The sequence below is a fragment of the Melanerpes formicivorus genome, unplaced genomic scaffold (genome assembly GCF_026170545.1).
Source record: "Melanerpes formicivorus ecotype bairdi unplaced genomic scaffold, bMelFor1.0.p_v2 SCAF_56, whole genome shotgun sequence".
NCBI classification, from domain to species: Eukaryota; Metazoa; Chordata; class Aves; order Piciformes; family Picidae; genus Melanerpes; species Melanerpes formicivorus.
Window position 1 is genome coordinate 667,817 of NW_027142408.1, and position 15,688 is coordinate 683,504.

General features: G+C 64.5%; 2 protein-coding genes and 1 non-coding gene across 3 annotated transcripts in view; 1 reads left to right on the forward strand and 2 right to left on the reverse strand.

Annotated features, from left to right (window-relative positions):
• The window catches only part of CPSF1 (cleavage and polyadenylation specific factor 1), a 30,390-nt gene extending 23,187 nt beyond the window's left edge, over window positions 1–7,203 (reverse strand). The window contains exons 1-13 of the mRNA XM_068161106.1: window positions 6,761–7,203; window positions 5,870–6,091; window positions 5,667–5,694; window positions 5,021–5,154; window positions 4,825–4,905; window positions 3,923–4,074; window positions 3,377–3,523; window positions 3,161–3,300; window positions 2,335–2,445; window positions 1,670–1,763; window positions 1,500–1,587; window positions 1,297–1,422; window positions 425–479 (exon numbers count right to left, since the gene is read on the reverse strand). Coding sequence (XP_068017207.1) covers window positions 425–479; window positions 1,297–1,422; window positions 1,500–1,587; window positions 1,670–1,763; window positions 2,335–2,445; window positions 3,161–3,300; window positions 3,377–3,523; window positions 3,923–4,074; window positions 4,825–4,905; window positions 5,021–5,154; window positions 5,667–5,694; window positions 5,870–6,013 — 1,300 coding nt within the window. The 5' untranslated portion in view covers window positions 6,014–6,091; window positions 6,761–7,203. The remainder of the gene's footprint in view (window positions 1–424; window positions 480–1,296; window positions 1,423–1,499; window positions 1,588–1,669; window positions 1,764–2,334; window positions 2,446–3,160; window positions 3,301–3,376; window positions 3,524–3,922; window positions 4,075–4,824; window positions 4,906–5,020; window positions 5,155–5,666; window positions 5,695–5,869; window positions 6,092–6,760) is intronic.
• Window positions 7,204–8,089: 886 nt separating this feature from the next.
• SLC39A4 (solute carrier family 39 member 4) lies at window positions 8,090–13,604 on the reverse strand. The gene is made up of 8 exons (XM_068161043.1): window positions 13,448–13,604; window positions 12,957–13,129; window positions 12,209–12,433; window positions 11,744–11,830; window positions 11,202–11,256; window positions 10,398–10,541; window positions 9,540–9,727; window positions 8,090–9,158 (listed from the first exon to the last, which is right to left on the reverse strand). Exons 1-8 carry the CDS (start codon window positions 13,602–13,604, stop codon window positions 9,030–9,032), a joined length of 1,158 nt encoding a protein of 385 aa, XP_068017144.1. The 3' UTR covers window positions 8,090–9,029.
• TRNAR-CCG (transfer RNA arginine (anticodon CCG)) lies at window positions 11,022–11,094 on the forward strand. Its single transcript has one exon. It is a non-coding gene; the product is annotated as a tRNA-Arg (tRNA).
• Window positions 13,605–15,688: the final 2,084 nt, after the last annotated feature.

A 15,688-nucleotide genomic window follows, 5' to 3' on the forward strand; every position in this document is an offset into this window, starting at 1 on the left:
TGGTATCACAGCATCTACTCTGCCACCATGTCGCCTCCCTGGCACCAACCCCCCTGGAGCAATGCCAGCTCCTCCCCTGGCACCACATCACCTCCCCAGCACTGTGGCACCCACCCTGGCACCATGTCACCTATCCCCTTGCTCTCATCCCCACTGTCACCATGTCACCTCCCCTGGCACTCCCTCATCCCCACCCTGTCACCCTCCTTGTCCCATGTCACCCCCTGTCCTGAGTCACCTCCTCACCACCTCCACTCACCCCTGTCACTGTGTTCCCCCCTTGGTGACAACAGCACCCCATTCTCCTCTACCTTGCCACAGTGGGGACACCCTCTTGAAGCCACCCAGGGAGGCTTTGGTGGGGTCCAGGGTGGCCTGGGGTGACCCAGGTGGCCCTGGGGTGGCCTGGACACTTGTGACCCACCTGCCCAAGTGCCCCCCGAGGAGTCCGAGCGCTTCTTCTTCAGGGGGGGCTCCTCCTGTTGTGGGGGACACAAGAGATGGGACCCCCAGAACTGCCCCCAAGGTGTGGGGACACAAGAAGGGGGGTTGGGGGACCTCAGACAAGGGTTTGGGAACCTGGAAAGGGGGGTTAGGGGACACCAGATAGGGTCTGGGGACTCCAAACTGGGGTTTGGGGATCCCAGCTGGCAGGGGACACAAGATGGGGTCTGGGGTCCCAGGGCTTGGAGAGCAAAAACGGAGGTCTGGGGTCCCAGGGCTTGGGGGTTTGAAGACCAGGACAGGGGTTTAGGGACCAAGAAGGACCCAGGCTGGGGGTCTGGGGACCTGGGATAAGGATATGGGGACTCAAGATGGAGTTTTGGGGACCAAGAAGGACCCAGGCTGGGGGTCTGGGGACCTGGGATGGGGATGTGGGGACCCAGAAAGGGACTTTTGGGACCCAGGACAGGGGTACTGAGCTCTGGGACCTCGAAATGGGGGGTTGGGGACACAAGATGGGATTTGGGGGTCAGGAATGTGGGGGATCTGGGGACCAAGAAGGACTCAGGATGATGTTTGGAGACCCAGCAGGGGATTTGGGGACCAAGAAGGACTCAGGATGATGTTTGGAGACCCAGCAGGGAATGTGGGGACCAAGAAGGACTCAGGATGATGTCTGGAGACCCAGCAGGGGGGTGTGGGGAGCAGGAAGGACTCAGGATGATGTTTGCAAACCCAGCAGGGGATGTGGGGAGCAGGAAGGACTCAGGATGATGTTTGCAGACCCAGCAGGGAGTGTGGGGAGCAGGAATGAGGGGCTGTGAGGCCGCTGGGGTGTCCCCAGGTGCCCACCTGCCTGTCGAGGGGCTCCTTGCCGGCGCTGGCTGGGGGCTCCTGCAGCTTCTCCGTGTACTTGAGCAGCAGCGAGTTCCCCAGGCGGGACCCCAGGAACAGGTAGCCAGGCTCCAGGGTCACCATCTGGGGACCAAAAAAGGCCATGAGGAGGACACTGAGGGGGCAGCAGGAGGGCCCCCAAGGTCCCTGCTGGGCCTTACGCAGGTGGTGAGGACGCTGGCGGCGGCCTTGTCGAAGTGGAAGGAGCGGACGCTGCGCATCCCGTCCGTGATCAGCGTCAGGACGTAGCTGGGGACAAGGAGGGGACAAAAAGGTTGAGCAGAGGGACACTCAGCCCCCCACAGCTGGGTGGTGGCTCCCCAAGGCTTACATCTCGCCCCCCTTCAAGGAGATGACCATCTTGTCATAGGAGATGAAGGTGGCCTGGGCGCAGTCCAGGGTCATCTTCACCCCATCCTGGATCCCTGGGCAGGGGGCAAAAAGAGAGGGTGAGGAGAGACCCCAGTGAGGGGAGGGGGAGGAGGAAGGAGGAGGAAGGAGGAGGAAGGAGGAGGAAGGAGGAGGAAGGAGGAGGAAGGAGGAGGAAGGAGGAGGAAGGAGGAGGAAGGAGGAGGAAGGAGGAGAAAAGAGAAGAGGGGAATGAGAAAAAGGAGAAAGAGGAGAGAAAGACAAGGACAATGAGGAGGAGAAAGAGGGTGGGGAGGAGGGAAAAGAAGGAAGAAGAAGAGGAGGGAAGAGAAGAAGGAAGAAGAGGAGGAGGGAGGAGAAGAAGGAAGAAGAGGAGGGAGGAGAAGGAAGAAGAGGAGGGAGGAGAAGGAAGAAGAGGAGGAGGGAGGAGAAGGAAGAAGAGGAGGAGGGAGGAGAAGGAAGAAGAGTAAGAGGAGCACAATGAGGGGAAGCACAAAGATATACAGTTCTGTTTGAGGGTGAGGAAGAGGAGGAGGAAGAGAAGGCTGAAGCAGGAAGGACAAGGAGCAGGCCATGAGGGCAAGGAGGAAGAGGAGGGTGAGGAAGAGGGGGGGAGGTAGGCCTTACGCAGGGGGAAGACGGTGGTGCCGTTGGTGAGGCTGTTGAGGGCCACCCCATAGGGTGGGACACTCTGGTTGAGGTAGAGCAAGGAGTTGACAGCGAAGATCACCACCCCTCCTGCCAGGCAGAGGGGAGAGGCCACTGTCAGCACCGCGACAGCACCGCGGCGTCACCGCGACAGCACCGCGCCAGCACCGCGGCGTCACCGCGACAGCACCGCGGCGTCACCGCGACAGCACCGCGCCAGCACCGCGCCAGCACCGCGCCAGCACCGCGACAGCACCGCGGCAGCACCGCGACAGCACCGCGGCAGCACCGCGCCAGCACCTCGGCAGCACCGCGACAGCACCGCGACAGCACCGCGACAGCACCGCGCCAGCACCTTGGCAGCACCGCGCCAGCACCGCGGCAGCACCTCGGCAGCACCGCGGCAGCACCGCGACAGCACCGCGACGGCACCGCGACAGCACCGCGCCAGCACCGCGACGGCACCACAACAGCACCGCGACAGCACCGCGACAGCACCGCGACGGCACCACAACAGCACCGCGCCAGCACCGCGCCAGCACCGCGCCAGCACCTCGGCAGCACCGCGGCAGCACCGCGGCAGCACCGCGACAGCACCTCGGCAGCACCGCGCCAGCACCGCGCCAGCACCTTGCCAGCACCGCGGCAGCACCGCGGCAGCACCGCGACAGCACCTCGGCAGCACCGCGACAGCACCGCGCCAGCACCGCGCCAGCACCGCGACAGCACCGCGACGGCACCGCGACAGCACCGCGACAGCACCGCGCCAGCACCGCGACAGCACCGCCGCCACGGCGCCACCCACCGATGGGCTTGGGGACAGCCAAGGCCTGGGTGCAGTCGAAGGGGAGGTTGCTGAGGGACCAGATGACAGGGTGGACCTTCTGCATGATGTTGAGGGAGATGGCCACGATGCTGCAGGTGTCCTGCCGCACCGCCACCCGCCTGCGGGGGGACAAAGCCAGCGTCACGCCCGGGCACGCCCCGGGCCGGGCCCTGCGGCTGGGGCTGAGGGCCTCACCCTGGCCAGGTTTGGTTGGGCTCGAAGAGGATGAGGAGGGTGGGCTCGTAGTAGCCATAGAGGAACTGCATGTCGATGATGTTGAGCAGCTTCTCGTCCAGCTCCCGCACGTCGATGATGTAGCTGGGCAGGAAGCTGGACTTCTGCCTGCACGGGACAGCAAGCTCAGGAGGGGCCCTCAGCCACCACGAGGAGCTCCAGGCACCAGCCAACCCCTTCCCCATCCTTCCCAGCTCCATCCTTCCCCCACCCTTCCCAGCTCCATCCTTCCCCCACCCTTCCCAGCTCCATCCTTCCCCCACCCTTCCCAGCTCCATCCTTCCCCCACCCTTCCCAGCTCCATCCTCCCCCACCCTTCCCAGCTCCATCCTTCCCCACCCTTCCCAGCTCCATCCTTTCCCCACCCTTCCCAGCTCCATCCTTCCCCACCCTTCCCAGCTCCATCCTTCCCCCACCCTTCCCAGCTCCATCCTTCCCCACCTCACAGCCCACTCCCCCCACCCAAGCCCTCCCCAGGAGGATCCGGTGTGAGCAGCATCTCCTCACCCCTCTCCCACCAGCCCGTCGTGCTCCTCGCTGAGGCTGTCCCTGCGGAAGGGCAGCACCACCAGCCGGGTGCCGTAGATCAGCATCACCGCGCAGCGCCCGTCGGGGTCCACCCGCACCCGCGGGATGTGCACGTTCTGCACGAAGCCATCCTGCGGGCACAGGGGCACAGCCTCAGCACAGCCCCCCAGGCACCAGCCACAGGCGGGCACAGCCCCTCAGGCACCGGTCAAGGGTGGGCACAGCCCCTCAGGCACCGGCCAAGGGCAGGCACAGCCCCTCAGGCACCGGGCACAGCGCCCCAGGCACCGGCCACAGCCGGGCACAGCCCCTCAGGCACCGGGCACAGCCCCCCAGGCACCGGCCACGGCCGGGCACAGCCCCCCAGGCACCGGCCACAGCCGGGCACAGCCCCTCAGGCACCGGCCACAGCTGGGCACAGCCCCTCATACACTGACCAAAGCTGGGCACAGCCCCTCAGACACTGACCAAAGCCGGGCACAGCCCCTCAGGCACCAGCCAAAGACCCTCAGACCCCAGCCACAGCCGGGCACAGCCCCTCAGGCACTGGCCAAAGACCCTCAGACCCCAGCCACAGCTGGGCACAGCCCCTCAGACAATGGCCAAAGCCGGGCACAGCCCCTCAGACACCAACCAAACCTGGGCAGAAGCCCTCAGCCACCAGCCACAGCTCAGGAGAAGCCTTCAACCAGCATCCAAAGCTCAGGGGCACCCCACAACCACCCCCCATGGGCAGTGAGGAAGGATCTAAGGTAGGCTCTCATCCCAGCATGACAGTGCTTGTGGCAGGACAGAGGTGAACTCTAGGAGGTTGGGAAGGAGTTTGGGGGGTCTTGTCGATCAGAAGCCCCCCAGGAAAGCTCCTGGGTGACGTCACCAACCCTCAGCTCAGGCTCCTCGAAGTAGTGCAGCGAGAGGGTCTTCAGGTCATGAGTGGCAGGGTCGTACTCCACCACCGAGAGCTGGAAGAGGAGGAGGAAGATGATGGGGGGTTAAGAGGGGAGGTTTTGAGGAGCTTTTGGGGGAGGGTTTGGAGGTTCTTGGAGGGGGGAGTTGAAATGATTTGTGGGGTCCCACCTTGGCATCCTTGAAGCTGAGGAGCAAAGCGTCGCGCTTGGCCCCGGCCAGCTGGACGCTGGCCATGGACATGACGTTGCCGAAGAAGGAGAAGGAGGCCACCAGCTCCAGCTTCTCCTTGTGGCCTTTGCCTTCTGGAACAAGGTGGGTGGCACCCTCAGGGGGAGGGTGCTAAAGTGTGGGGGGGGGGGGGGGGAGGAGGGGTGTGCCCCCCAAAATGGGGAGAGGGCGTCCCAAAACCGAGGCCGGGGCCCCAGATACAACCTGAGCGGCTTACAAATAGGGTGAGGGGGGAGGGGGGCCCAAAAGGAAGGAGAAGGCTCAGAAATGGGGCAAGGGGCTCAGAAATGGAGGTGGGGGGAGTCCCAAAGTAAAAGGGTGAGGGTGCCAAACTGGGGAGGATAGCCAAAATGGGTTGGGGGGGGCAGCCTAAAAATGGGGAGGGGGCCCCGGGTATGCCTTAAGGAGCTTAAAAATAGAGTGAGGAGGTCCTAAAACATGGGACAGCCCAAAATGAACGGGGGGGGGGCTCAAAAATGGGGTGGGTGACTCAAAGATGGAGGTGGGGGAGTCCCCAAAAACAAGGGGTGAGGGCCCCAAAATTGGTTGGGGAAGGGATCCTAGAAGTGGGGAGGGGGCTGCTTACCCCCATTCCTGTCTCCTTTAGCTCCAGTCTGCAAAGAGAAAGAAAGCAACAAGTTTGAGACTCCCACCCCACCACCTCCCCCCCTTCATTTTTCAACCCCTTGAATTTATTAGGGGGGGGGAAGAGGGAGGGAGAGGGTTAGGGGGGAGTTACAAACTGAGGGAGGGGCCCTGAGAAACGGGGGGCAGGGTCTCTGTGCCGACCTCACAGTCGTGGTTGAGGCGGTAGACGTAGAGCTGGGAGGTTCCGGCCACCACCAGGTTTTTTTCAGCAGGGGAGAAAAAATGGCAGAAGAGGGCAAACTCCAGCCCCGTGGGGGGGTGAGCTTGCTTGTAAACTGCATACATTTTGCGGGGGGGGGGGGCCTCAGGTACCTCAAAAAAAAAAAGAGAGGTGCCCCCCCCCTCAGAAGGTCCCCAGAAGCACTTAAAAAACAAAGAAACCACAGATCAGGGGGGTGTTGTTCCATGCTCCCCACCCCCCCCCCAAATTCTCCCCTGCTTTTACCACAGACACCCCCTTGGATCACTCCCATTTCCCCCCAGCTCCCCCCTCCCCGGTTCAATCCCTCCTACTTCCCCCCCCCCCTCCAGACCTTTCAGACAATCCCCCAAACACCCCTGGACTCCCCCATTTCCCCTGAGACCCCCACCTGGCCTCCCACAGACTTCCCTCCCTTCTCCCAGACCACCCTAGAGTTGCTCCATATCCCTCGCCCCCCCCAGGTTCCCCCTCCAGACCATTTAAACACCCCAGACCCCCCTGGCACTCCCCAAACGCCCTCTGGGCTCCCCAAGATCCTCCCCTTGGCTCCCCCATCTCCCCTCAGATCCCTTCATTTCCCTCTCATCTCACTCCCAGACCCCTCAGACTCCCCCCATACCCCTCTGTCACGCCTCAGATGCCCCCTGGACCCCCCCATTTCACCCCATCTCACTCCCAGACCCTCCAGGCTCGCCCCACGCCCCCCTCAGACCCCCCCCATTTCCCGCACATCTCCGTCCCAGACCCGCCCTGGGCGCCCCCAGACCCCTCGGACCCCCTCCCAGACTCCCACAGACCCCCCCCCGGACTCCCTCATTCGCCCATCTCACCCCCACGCTCGCTCCCGCGCTGCCGGAGGCTGCCCCGGGCGCACCGGAAGTGACGTGTGGAGCGCCGCCACCCCGCGCGGCCGCTCTGCGCCGCTACCAGCGAGACTTTGGTCCTCCACTGGAGGACTGGGTCGGTCGCAGCGGGTCGCGCAACCTGTAGCGGCCCTGCAGACCCCCAGGGTAGCTCCCTCTAGCGGCGTTGGGACCTACAGAGAGCCGGGAACCACCCGCGCAGGGGTCGCAGCCTGTAGGGAGTGGATTCTGAGGCCCGCAGGGGCTGCAGGTCCCCGGGCTGCCCTCCTGGCTCGGGCAGAGAGGGTTCCGGGCTGCATCTTGTACCCCATGGGGATCCTATAGCTCCGTGTGTTCCTATAGATCTATAGGGCTTCCATAGTTCTACGGGGCTCATCGAGCTCTGCAGGGTTAGTGCACCCCCTGAGGCTCCTAGAGCTCTATGGGGCTACTGCACCCCCTGAGGCTCCTATAGTCCTGTGTAGGTCTGTACCCCATAGAGCTCCTATAGACCTGTATGGGTCTGTACCCCATAGAGCTCCTATAAACCTGTATGGGTCTGTACCCCATAGGGCTCCTATAGACCTGTATGGGTCTGTACCCCATAGAGCTCCTACAGACCTGTATGGGTCTGTACCCCATGGGGCTGCTATTGACTTGTATGGGTCTATACCCCATAGAGCTCCTACAGACCTGTATGGGTCTGCACCCCATAGGGTTCCTACAGACCTGTATGGGTCTGTACCTCATAGGGCTCCTACAGACCTGTATGGGTCTGTACCCCATAGGGCTCCTATAAACCTATATGGGTCTGTACCCCATAGAGCTCCTACAGACCTGTATGGGTCTGTACCCCATAGGGCTTCTACAGACCTGTATGGGTCTGTACCCCATAGAGCTCCTACAGACCTGTAGGGGTCTGTACCCCATAGGGCTCCTACAGACTTGTATGGGTCTGTACCCCATAGAGCTCCTACAGACCTGTATGGGTCTGTACCCCATAGGGCTCCTACAGACCTGTATGGGTCCGTACCCCATAGAGCTCCTACAGACCTGTATGGGTCTGTACCCCATAGGGCTCCTATGAACTTGTATGGGTCTGTACCCCATAGAGCTCCTACAAACCTGTATGGGTCTGTACCCCATAGAGATCCTATAGGTTTCCCTCACCCTATGTGGCTCCTATGGCTCTATGCAGCTCCTACAGACCTATAGGGATCCTGCACCCCACAGGGCTCCTAGAGCTCTATAGAGGTCCTACACCCCACAGGACTCCTGTAGTTGTATGGTGGTCCCACAGATCTGTGGGACTCTTGCACTCCATGGGGCTCCTATAGATCTATAGGGCTGCTGCAATTCCCTCAGGTTCCTATAGCTCTGTAGGGCTCCTATAGATCTGTGGGGCTGTTGGACTTCGTGGGGCTCCTGGAGCTCTATAGGGTTCCTTCAACCCATGAGGTTCCTATAGTTCTATGGGGCTCCTGTAGATCTGTAGGGCTACTGCACCCCCTGGGGCTCCTATAGATCTGTATGGGTCTATACCCCATAGACCTCCTATGGACCTATAGGTTCCTCTCACCCTATGTGCTCCTATGGCTCTATGCAGCTCCTATAGACCTATGGGGCTCCTATAGACCTATAGTAGTCCTGTAGATCTGTGGGGCTCCTATAGCTCTGTAGATGTCCTGCCCCACATGGGGCTCCTATAGCTCTGTAAGGTCCTGCACCCTCTAGCAAGCCCTACAGACCCCCGGAGCCATTCCCTGGGTGACACTGGGGTGTTGGAGAGGGCAGCAGGGTGTTGGGACAGGTGGCAGCGGCTGGCACTGCCCCCAGGAGGCATCTCCTCACCCCCAGTGCCTGTAACTAGAAAATGCCTTTAACTGAGTCTTTATTTGGTCACTGGGTCTCTCCATGGGTCACTGGGTCCCTCCATGGGTCCCTGGGGCACTCTGTGGGCCCACAGGTCACTTGTGGGTCACTCCATCATCAGTGCATGGCTGGTTCCATGGGGGGTCAGTAGGCCCCTCCATGGGTCAGTAGGTCCAGGAGTCCCTCTGTGGGTCTCTCCCTGGGTCCCTCATGTCCATGTCCCCACCATGGGTGTCAGTGGGGCAGGCTGAGTCCATTGTCCCCTCCATGGGCTGTTCCATGTCCCCCGTGGGTGGCAGTGGGGCAGGGCATGTCCGTGGGTCACTCCAAGCGGCTTACTCCATGTGTGCCACTCCAGGGGTCACTCCAGGTCCCCCCGTGGGTGTCAGTTGGGCAGGGCCCCCTCGGCCAGTGCCAGCCCCACCATTCCCCCCCAGCCCCCCAGCAGCCCCAGGGTCTGCAGCGCCAGCAGCACCCATGGAGATCCTGCCTCTGATGCCACCATGGCTGGCACCTGGGGACAGGAGGAACACCCATGTCACTCACTGCCCTCTCCCATGTCACCTGTGCCACCCCATGTCCCCATGAGCCACCTCATGCCACCCTATGTCAACCTGTGGTCCCTGTGCCCCCCCCCCCCCCCCGTGCCACCCATGTCCCCATAGCCCCAGGTTACCTCACGTCCATCATGTCCCCAAGCCACCCCCTGTCCCAACGATGTCTCCATGGCCCCATGCCCCTCTGTATCCCCAGCACGTCCCCCTGCCCTCATTCTCTCCTTGATGTCCCGTTGTCCCCAGGATGTCCCCGTGTCACCCCGTGTCTCACAATCTCCATGATGCCCCCACTGTCCCCAAGGTCTCATTGTCCCCACGGTGTCCCCGTGCCCCCTCACCATGTCCGCCAGGGCGAGGTGCAGCAGCAGTCCGGTGACGATGGCCGCGAGCCAGTCGCTGGCGGCGCCGGTGATGCCCAGCGCCAGCCCCAGGTAGAGCCCAAGCAGCACCGGCAGCGACCAGCAGCACACCAGGACCAGCACCCGCCGGGGCCCCAGCCCCGACTGCGACAGCACCGACACCGAGCCTGCAGGGACACCGGCACAGAGGGCGCTCAGCTCACGGGCACACCGGGGACACCAGGGACACCGGCACAGAGGGCACTCAGCTCACGGGCACACCGGGGACACCGGCACAGAGGGCAGTCAGCTCACAGGCACACCCGGGACACCACGGACACCAGGGACAGTGGGCAGTCAGCTCACAGGCACACCGGGGACACCGGGGACAGTGAGCAGTCAGCTCACAGGCACACCGGGGACACCGGGGACACCAGGGACACCGGCAACACCAGGGACACCGGCACAGCGGGCACACAGCTCACAGGCACACCCGGGACACCGGCACAGAGGGCACTCAGCTCACAGGCACACCGGGGACACCACGGACACCAGGGACAGTGGGCACTCAGCTCACAGGCACACCGGGGACACCGGGGACACTGGCACAGAGGGCGCTCAGCTCACAGGCACACCCGGGACACTGGCACAGAGGGCACTCAGCTCACAGGCACACCGGGGACACTGGCACAGAGGGCGCTCAGCTCACAGGCACACCGGGGACACCACGGACACGCAGTCAGCTCCCGGTGGCACCAGTACCACCCAGTGACCCCCACCCACGACCCTCCCACACACCTCCTAGCCCCCCTCTGCCCCCACTCCACACCCCCAGTACCCCCCCCCCCCAGTACCCACCCATGGCGTGGGGCAGACCGTGGCAGAGCAGAGCCAGCCCAGTGCTGACCCCACTGCGCCACGACTGGGCGAAGGAAGCCCCCAGTGCCAGCCCGTCGGCCAGGTTGTGCGCGGCACCCCCCACCGTCATGGTCCAGGGCACACCTGGGGGGGGGGAACCACCCAAAGGTCACGTGTGGGGCACCCGCGAGCTCACACTGACCCCTACGGGCTCTTACAGGCACCCGTGGCTACCCATGGGCACCCACAGGGCACCCCCTGGCACCCCCGGGCTCCCACAAGTCACTCACAGGTACCCACAGGGTACCCACGGACACTAATGGAGCACCCAGCGCCACCCATGGGCCACCCAGTGTCACGCACAGGCACCCAGGGGGCACCCAAGGATCATCTCCAGTATGCCTCAGTGCCCCCCAGTGTCTCCCAGGGTCCCCCAACACCCTCCGGTACCCCTCACGATGCCCCCCCCCCCGTACCCCATCACCCCCCAGCATCCTCCAGTCCCCCCGTTACACCCCAGAATCCCCCCCCAAGTATCTCCCGGTGTCCCCCAGCCCCCCCGCAAAACCCCGGGCCTGTCCCTCCCAGTGCCCCCCAGTGCCCCCGGTGGGTGCCCACCGCGGCGGCCCAGTGGCCTAATGGACAAGGCATCAGCCTCCGGAGCTGGGGATTGTGGGTTCGAGTCCCACCTGGGTCGGGTCCCTTTTACCGGGGGAGGGCATTTGGGGGGCAGCAGGCGGACTTTGGGGGGGGGCACTCGGGGTTCCCTTGGGGCACGAGGGTGGCATGGGGGGGCACCCTCACCTCTGCTCTGCAGCACGGAGGAGGTGGGGGGGTTCTCAACTTCTTCTGTCTTAACCTGGGGGGAGGAAATATGGAGCTGCCCCATAGCACCCCCCTGCTCCCAGTGCTCCCAGCTCCTGCCCCACACCATCCCGCTGCTCCCAGTGCCCTGCCCCACACCATCCCGCTGCTCCCAGCTCCTGCCCTACACCATCCCACTGCTCCCAGTGTCCTGCCCCATACCATCCTGCTGCTCCCAGCTCCTGCCCTACACCATCCTGCTGCTCCCAGTGCCCTGCCCCACACCATCCTGCTGCTCCCAGTGTCCTGCCCCACACCATCCTGCTGCTCCCAGCTCCTGCCCCACACCATCCCGCTGCTCCCAGTGCCCTGCCCCACACCACCCCCGCTGCTCCCAGTGCCCTGCCCCACACCATCCTGCTGCTCCCAGCTCCTGCCCCACACCACCCCCCTGCTCCCGGTGCCCTGCCCCACCCCACCCCGCTGCTCCCAGGGCTGCCGGTGCCCTGCCCCACGCCTGCCCGGTCGCTCCCGGTACGCACCAGCTCGATGCTGGATCCGGCCGGCTGCTGCTGCAGCTCCCCGTGGCAGTGCTGGTGCCCCACGGGGGGGGCGCTCGGCGAGGAGCCCTAAACTCACAACTGGTCATGGACCGCTCCATCACTCCCACCCCTGCCCCCCCGTTGCTCCCAGTACCCCCCCTCCCCCAAGTACCACTCACAACCCCCCTAGTCCTCCCATAACCCTCCCCCCCCAGTGCCCCCCTTAACCCCCAGACCCCTTCCCAGTCCATAACCTCCCGAGTTCCCCCCGTTCCTCCCCCACAGCCCCTCCCGGTCCCCATAGCCCCCTCCCAGTACCCCTCATAACCACCCTCAGTGCCACCCAGTGCCCTCTAGTGCCTCCCAGTTCCCCCCAGCCCCTCTAACGCCTCCCATGCCCCCCCAAACTCCTCCAGTCCCTCCCGGTCCCCCTCACAACCTCCCCCAGTGCCTCCCAGTCCTCACCTGTGAGTGAAGCAGGAGGATCCTCAGCAGCTTCTCCATCAGAAAGGCCACAAAGAGCCCCACCAGGACCCCCAGCAGCGTCCAGGGCAGCTCCTGCTCCTCCTCAGACACCTCTGTGGAGCTCAGGGACGCTTCTGAGGGGGTTGGGGACAGCACCGTGGGGGTTGGGGACACTTCTGAGGGGGTTTGGGACACTTCACCGCCATGGCTGTGGGTCCCCAGGATCTGGGGGGATAAGGAAAAGGGAGGGGGGGGTGGGGGTGTCACATCATGTCATCCCCTCGTCCTCTCGTGCCTCTCCACGTCCCTATTGTCCCCCCATGTCCCACACATTGTCCCCAGAACCCCCTTGATCCCTCATGTCCCCCAGTGTCCCCATGATGTCCCTCTTACCCCCAGGGTCCCCACTGTCCCCTTAAAGTCCCCATGATATCCCCATTGTACTCATGTCCCCCCCTATTGGCCCCGTTGTCCCCAAGATGTCCCAGTGTCCACAGTGTCCCCAGGATGTCCCCAACCCCGCCGTTGTTCTGGTGTCCTCTTGTTCCCACCACATCTCCACGTCCCCACCGCGCACGCGATGTCCTCATTGCCCCCACCATGTCCCCAACACCCCCCTGATGCGCCCCCAGTGTCCCCCAGGAGGTGCAACAGCAGGTCCCCGTGTCCCCCTGCCCCCCCCCCCGCCCTGAGCCCCACCCCCCCCCGCCCTGAGCCCCCCCCCCCGATGTCGGCGGTGTCCCCAGACCTGCGGCAGGAGGTGCAGCAGGGCGTCGCCGCTGAGGGTCCCTGAGGCCAGCCCCAGCAGCAGGGGGCGCAGCCAGCGCTGGGCGCGGCGACAGAGGGGGCAGTGCAGCAGGGCCACCGCCAGCAGCGGGCACAGGGCCAGCGCCAGCCCTGCCACCGAGGCCAGCAGGTACTCTGGGGGGACACACACCAGGGGACGTTGGCACCGGGCAGGGGACACAGGCAGCTCGGCCTCACCCCCGAGGGCAGGTGGTGCCACTGAGCTCCTTGGGACAGCAGGAGGCTGCCACCATCCCTGTCCTTGTCCCCAGGGATGAACGATGGCATCCCACTGTCACCACCCCTGTCTGTCCCCGCGGCTCCATGTCCCTGTCCCCATTCCTGTCCCGGTCCTTATCCTTTTCCCTGTCCCTATTCCCATCCCCGTGTCTCCATGTCCCTGTCCCCATCCCCATCTCGGTCCTTATCCTTTTCCCTGTCCCTATTCCCAACCCCGTGTCTCCATGTCCTTGTCCCCATCCCCATCTCTGTCCTTGTCCTTCTTCCTGTCCCTATTCCCATCCCCACGTCCCTGTCTCCAAGTCCTAATGTCCCTGTCCCCGTCCTTGTCCCTATGGCCCTGTCCCCATGTCCCCACCCCTATCCTCATGTCCCTATGTCCCTGTGCCCCTATCTCCATCCCTGTCCCCATGTCCCCACCCCTGTCCTCATGTCCCTGTGTCCCTGTGCCCCTATCTCCATCCCTGTCCCCATGTCCCTCGTGCCCATGCCCCCACACCTGTCCTCCTGTCCCCATGGCCCTGTCCTTGTCCCCACAGCCCGGTCCCTGCATCCCGCACTCACTCTGGGCGGTGCTGAGCTCTCCACTGGCTGAGGTGCTGGTGGCAGGGGGGGTGCTGGTGGCAGGGGGGGTGCCGGTGGCAGGGGGGGTGCCGGTGGCAGGGGGGGTGGCAGTAGAGGGGTCAAGGTTCCGTGGGTATCCCCTCCCGAGCCACCCCTCCCCTGCCCCCCCCAGGAGCTGCAGCAGCTTGGTGGGGCTCTGGGTAGCCTGAGACTGGGGAGAGGGAGGCACAGCGTCAGCAGCCTGAGCCCCCCCCGCGCCTTAATGCCCCCCCGTGGGCACCTTGGCTCCTCTGCCATAGGCACCCTGGTGCCTTCTACCCAGCCCATGGTGCCTTAACCGCCCCCCATGGCACCCAGACCACCCCTGTGGGCACTCAGACCGTGCCCCATGGCACCGTGGCGCCCCCCAGTGCCACGCCGGTCACAGTGTCAGTCGGTGCCAGGCCATAGCAGTTGGTGCCATGCTGTACCAGACAGTGCTAGGCCAGACCCTGCACTGCTACATGGTGCCAGACAGTGCCATGTTATGCCAAACCATGCTGTGCCCTGCACTGATGCACGGTGCTGTGCCATGCTGCAGTGTGCCAGCCCCAGCCGTGCGCCACTGTAGAGTGCCAGGCAGTGCCGTATGGTGCTGCTGTGACATCCTGTGGTGTGCCAGGCAGTGCCAGGCCAAGCTGTGCACCACTCTGCAGTACCAAACCACACGTACACGGTGCCAGGCCATGCCAGTCAGCACTGCACAAGGCCAGGCCATGCTGTAGATAGGCAGTGCCATGCTCTGCTAGTCTCCAGTCTGGTGTGCCATGTAGTGCCCCACGGTACTGTGCCAGGCAGTACCATGCTGTAGCTGCAGCATGCCAGGCAGTGCCGTGCCAGTCACCGCTCTGTGGTGCCATGCAGTGTGAGTACGCCATTCAGTGCCTCCCCATGCCCATCCCACTCCCTGGCACACTCCAAACCCTCACCCCCTCCACTCTGTGCCACCCTGGCGCCAGGCTGTGCTGGGCCACCTGGACTTTGCCCGCTCGGTGCCACCCGCCCTGCCTGCTTTTCCACACGGCCCGGCGTCCCCGCCGTGCCCGGCGCCGTGCCACCACCGTGCCCGCCACTCACCTTTCCACACGGCCCACTCTGGCACTGCGCACGGCCACCCCTTGTCCCCACGAGGGACAGCTCGGCGCCACCGCCGGACCTGGCGCCCGACGACGCCACCCGCCGCCGAGCTGGGCACCGGGGCGCTGGCAGTGGCGCTGGCACCGCCGCCGCCGTCCCGGTTAGCCCCAGCGAAGCCCAGCAGAGCCAGGAGGAGAAGGCCCAGTGGGGTCATGGCACAGAGGGACTGGGTGGCAGTGGCGGAGGTGGCTCTGGACTGCAGTGGCACCGAATGTCCCTGAGGGGTGGCCCTGGGGTGCCCAGGGCTGTAAAAGCAGCCGGTGCCCGCCCCGGTGATTGGCTGCGGCTGAGATTGTGCCGAGTTAACCATTCCTCAGGGGCCTGGCACCGCTGCCACTGGCACCAGCTGTGGGCTGGTGGGACCAGTCCCACCGCTCCAAGGGTGGGGGGGCTCAGCCATGGGCTGGTGGGACCAGGGCTGGGCTGGAGAGAGCAGCTCTGGGCTGGGGAGAGCAGCTCTGGGCTGGGGAGAGCAGCTCTGGGCTGGGGAGAGCAGCTCTGGGCTGGAGTGAGGAGCTCTGGGCTGGGGAGAGCAGCTCTGGGCTCGTGGGACCAGCTCTGGGCTGGAGAGAGCAGCTCTGGGCTCGTGGGACCAGCTCTGGGCTGGTGAGAGCAGCTCTGGGCTGGAGTGAGGAGCTCTGGGCTCGTGGGACCAGCTCTGGGCTGGTGAGAGCAGCTCTGGGCTTGTGGGACCAGCTCTGGGCTGGTGAGAGC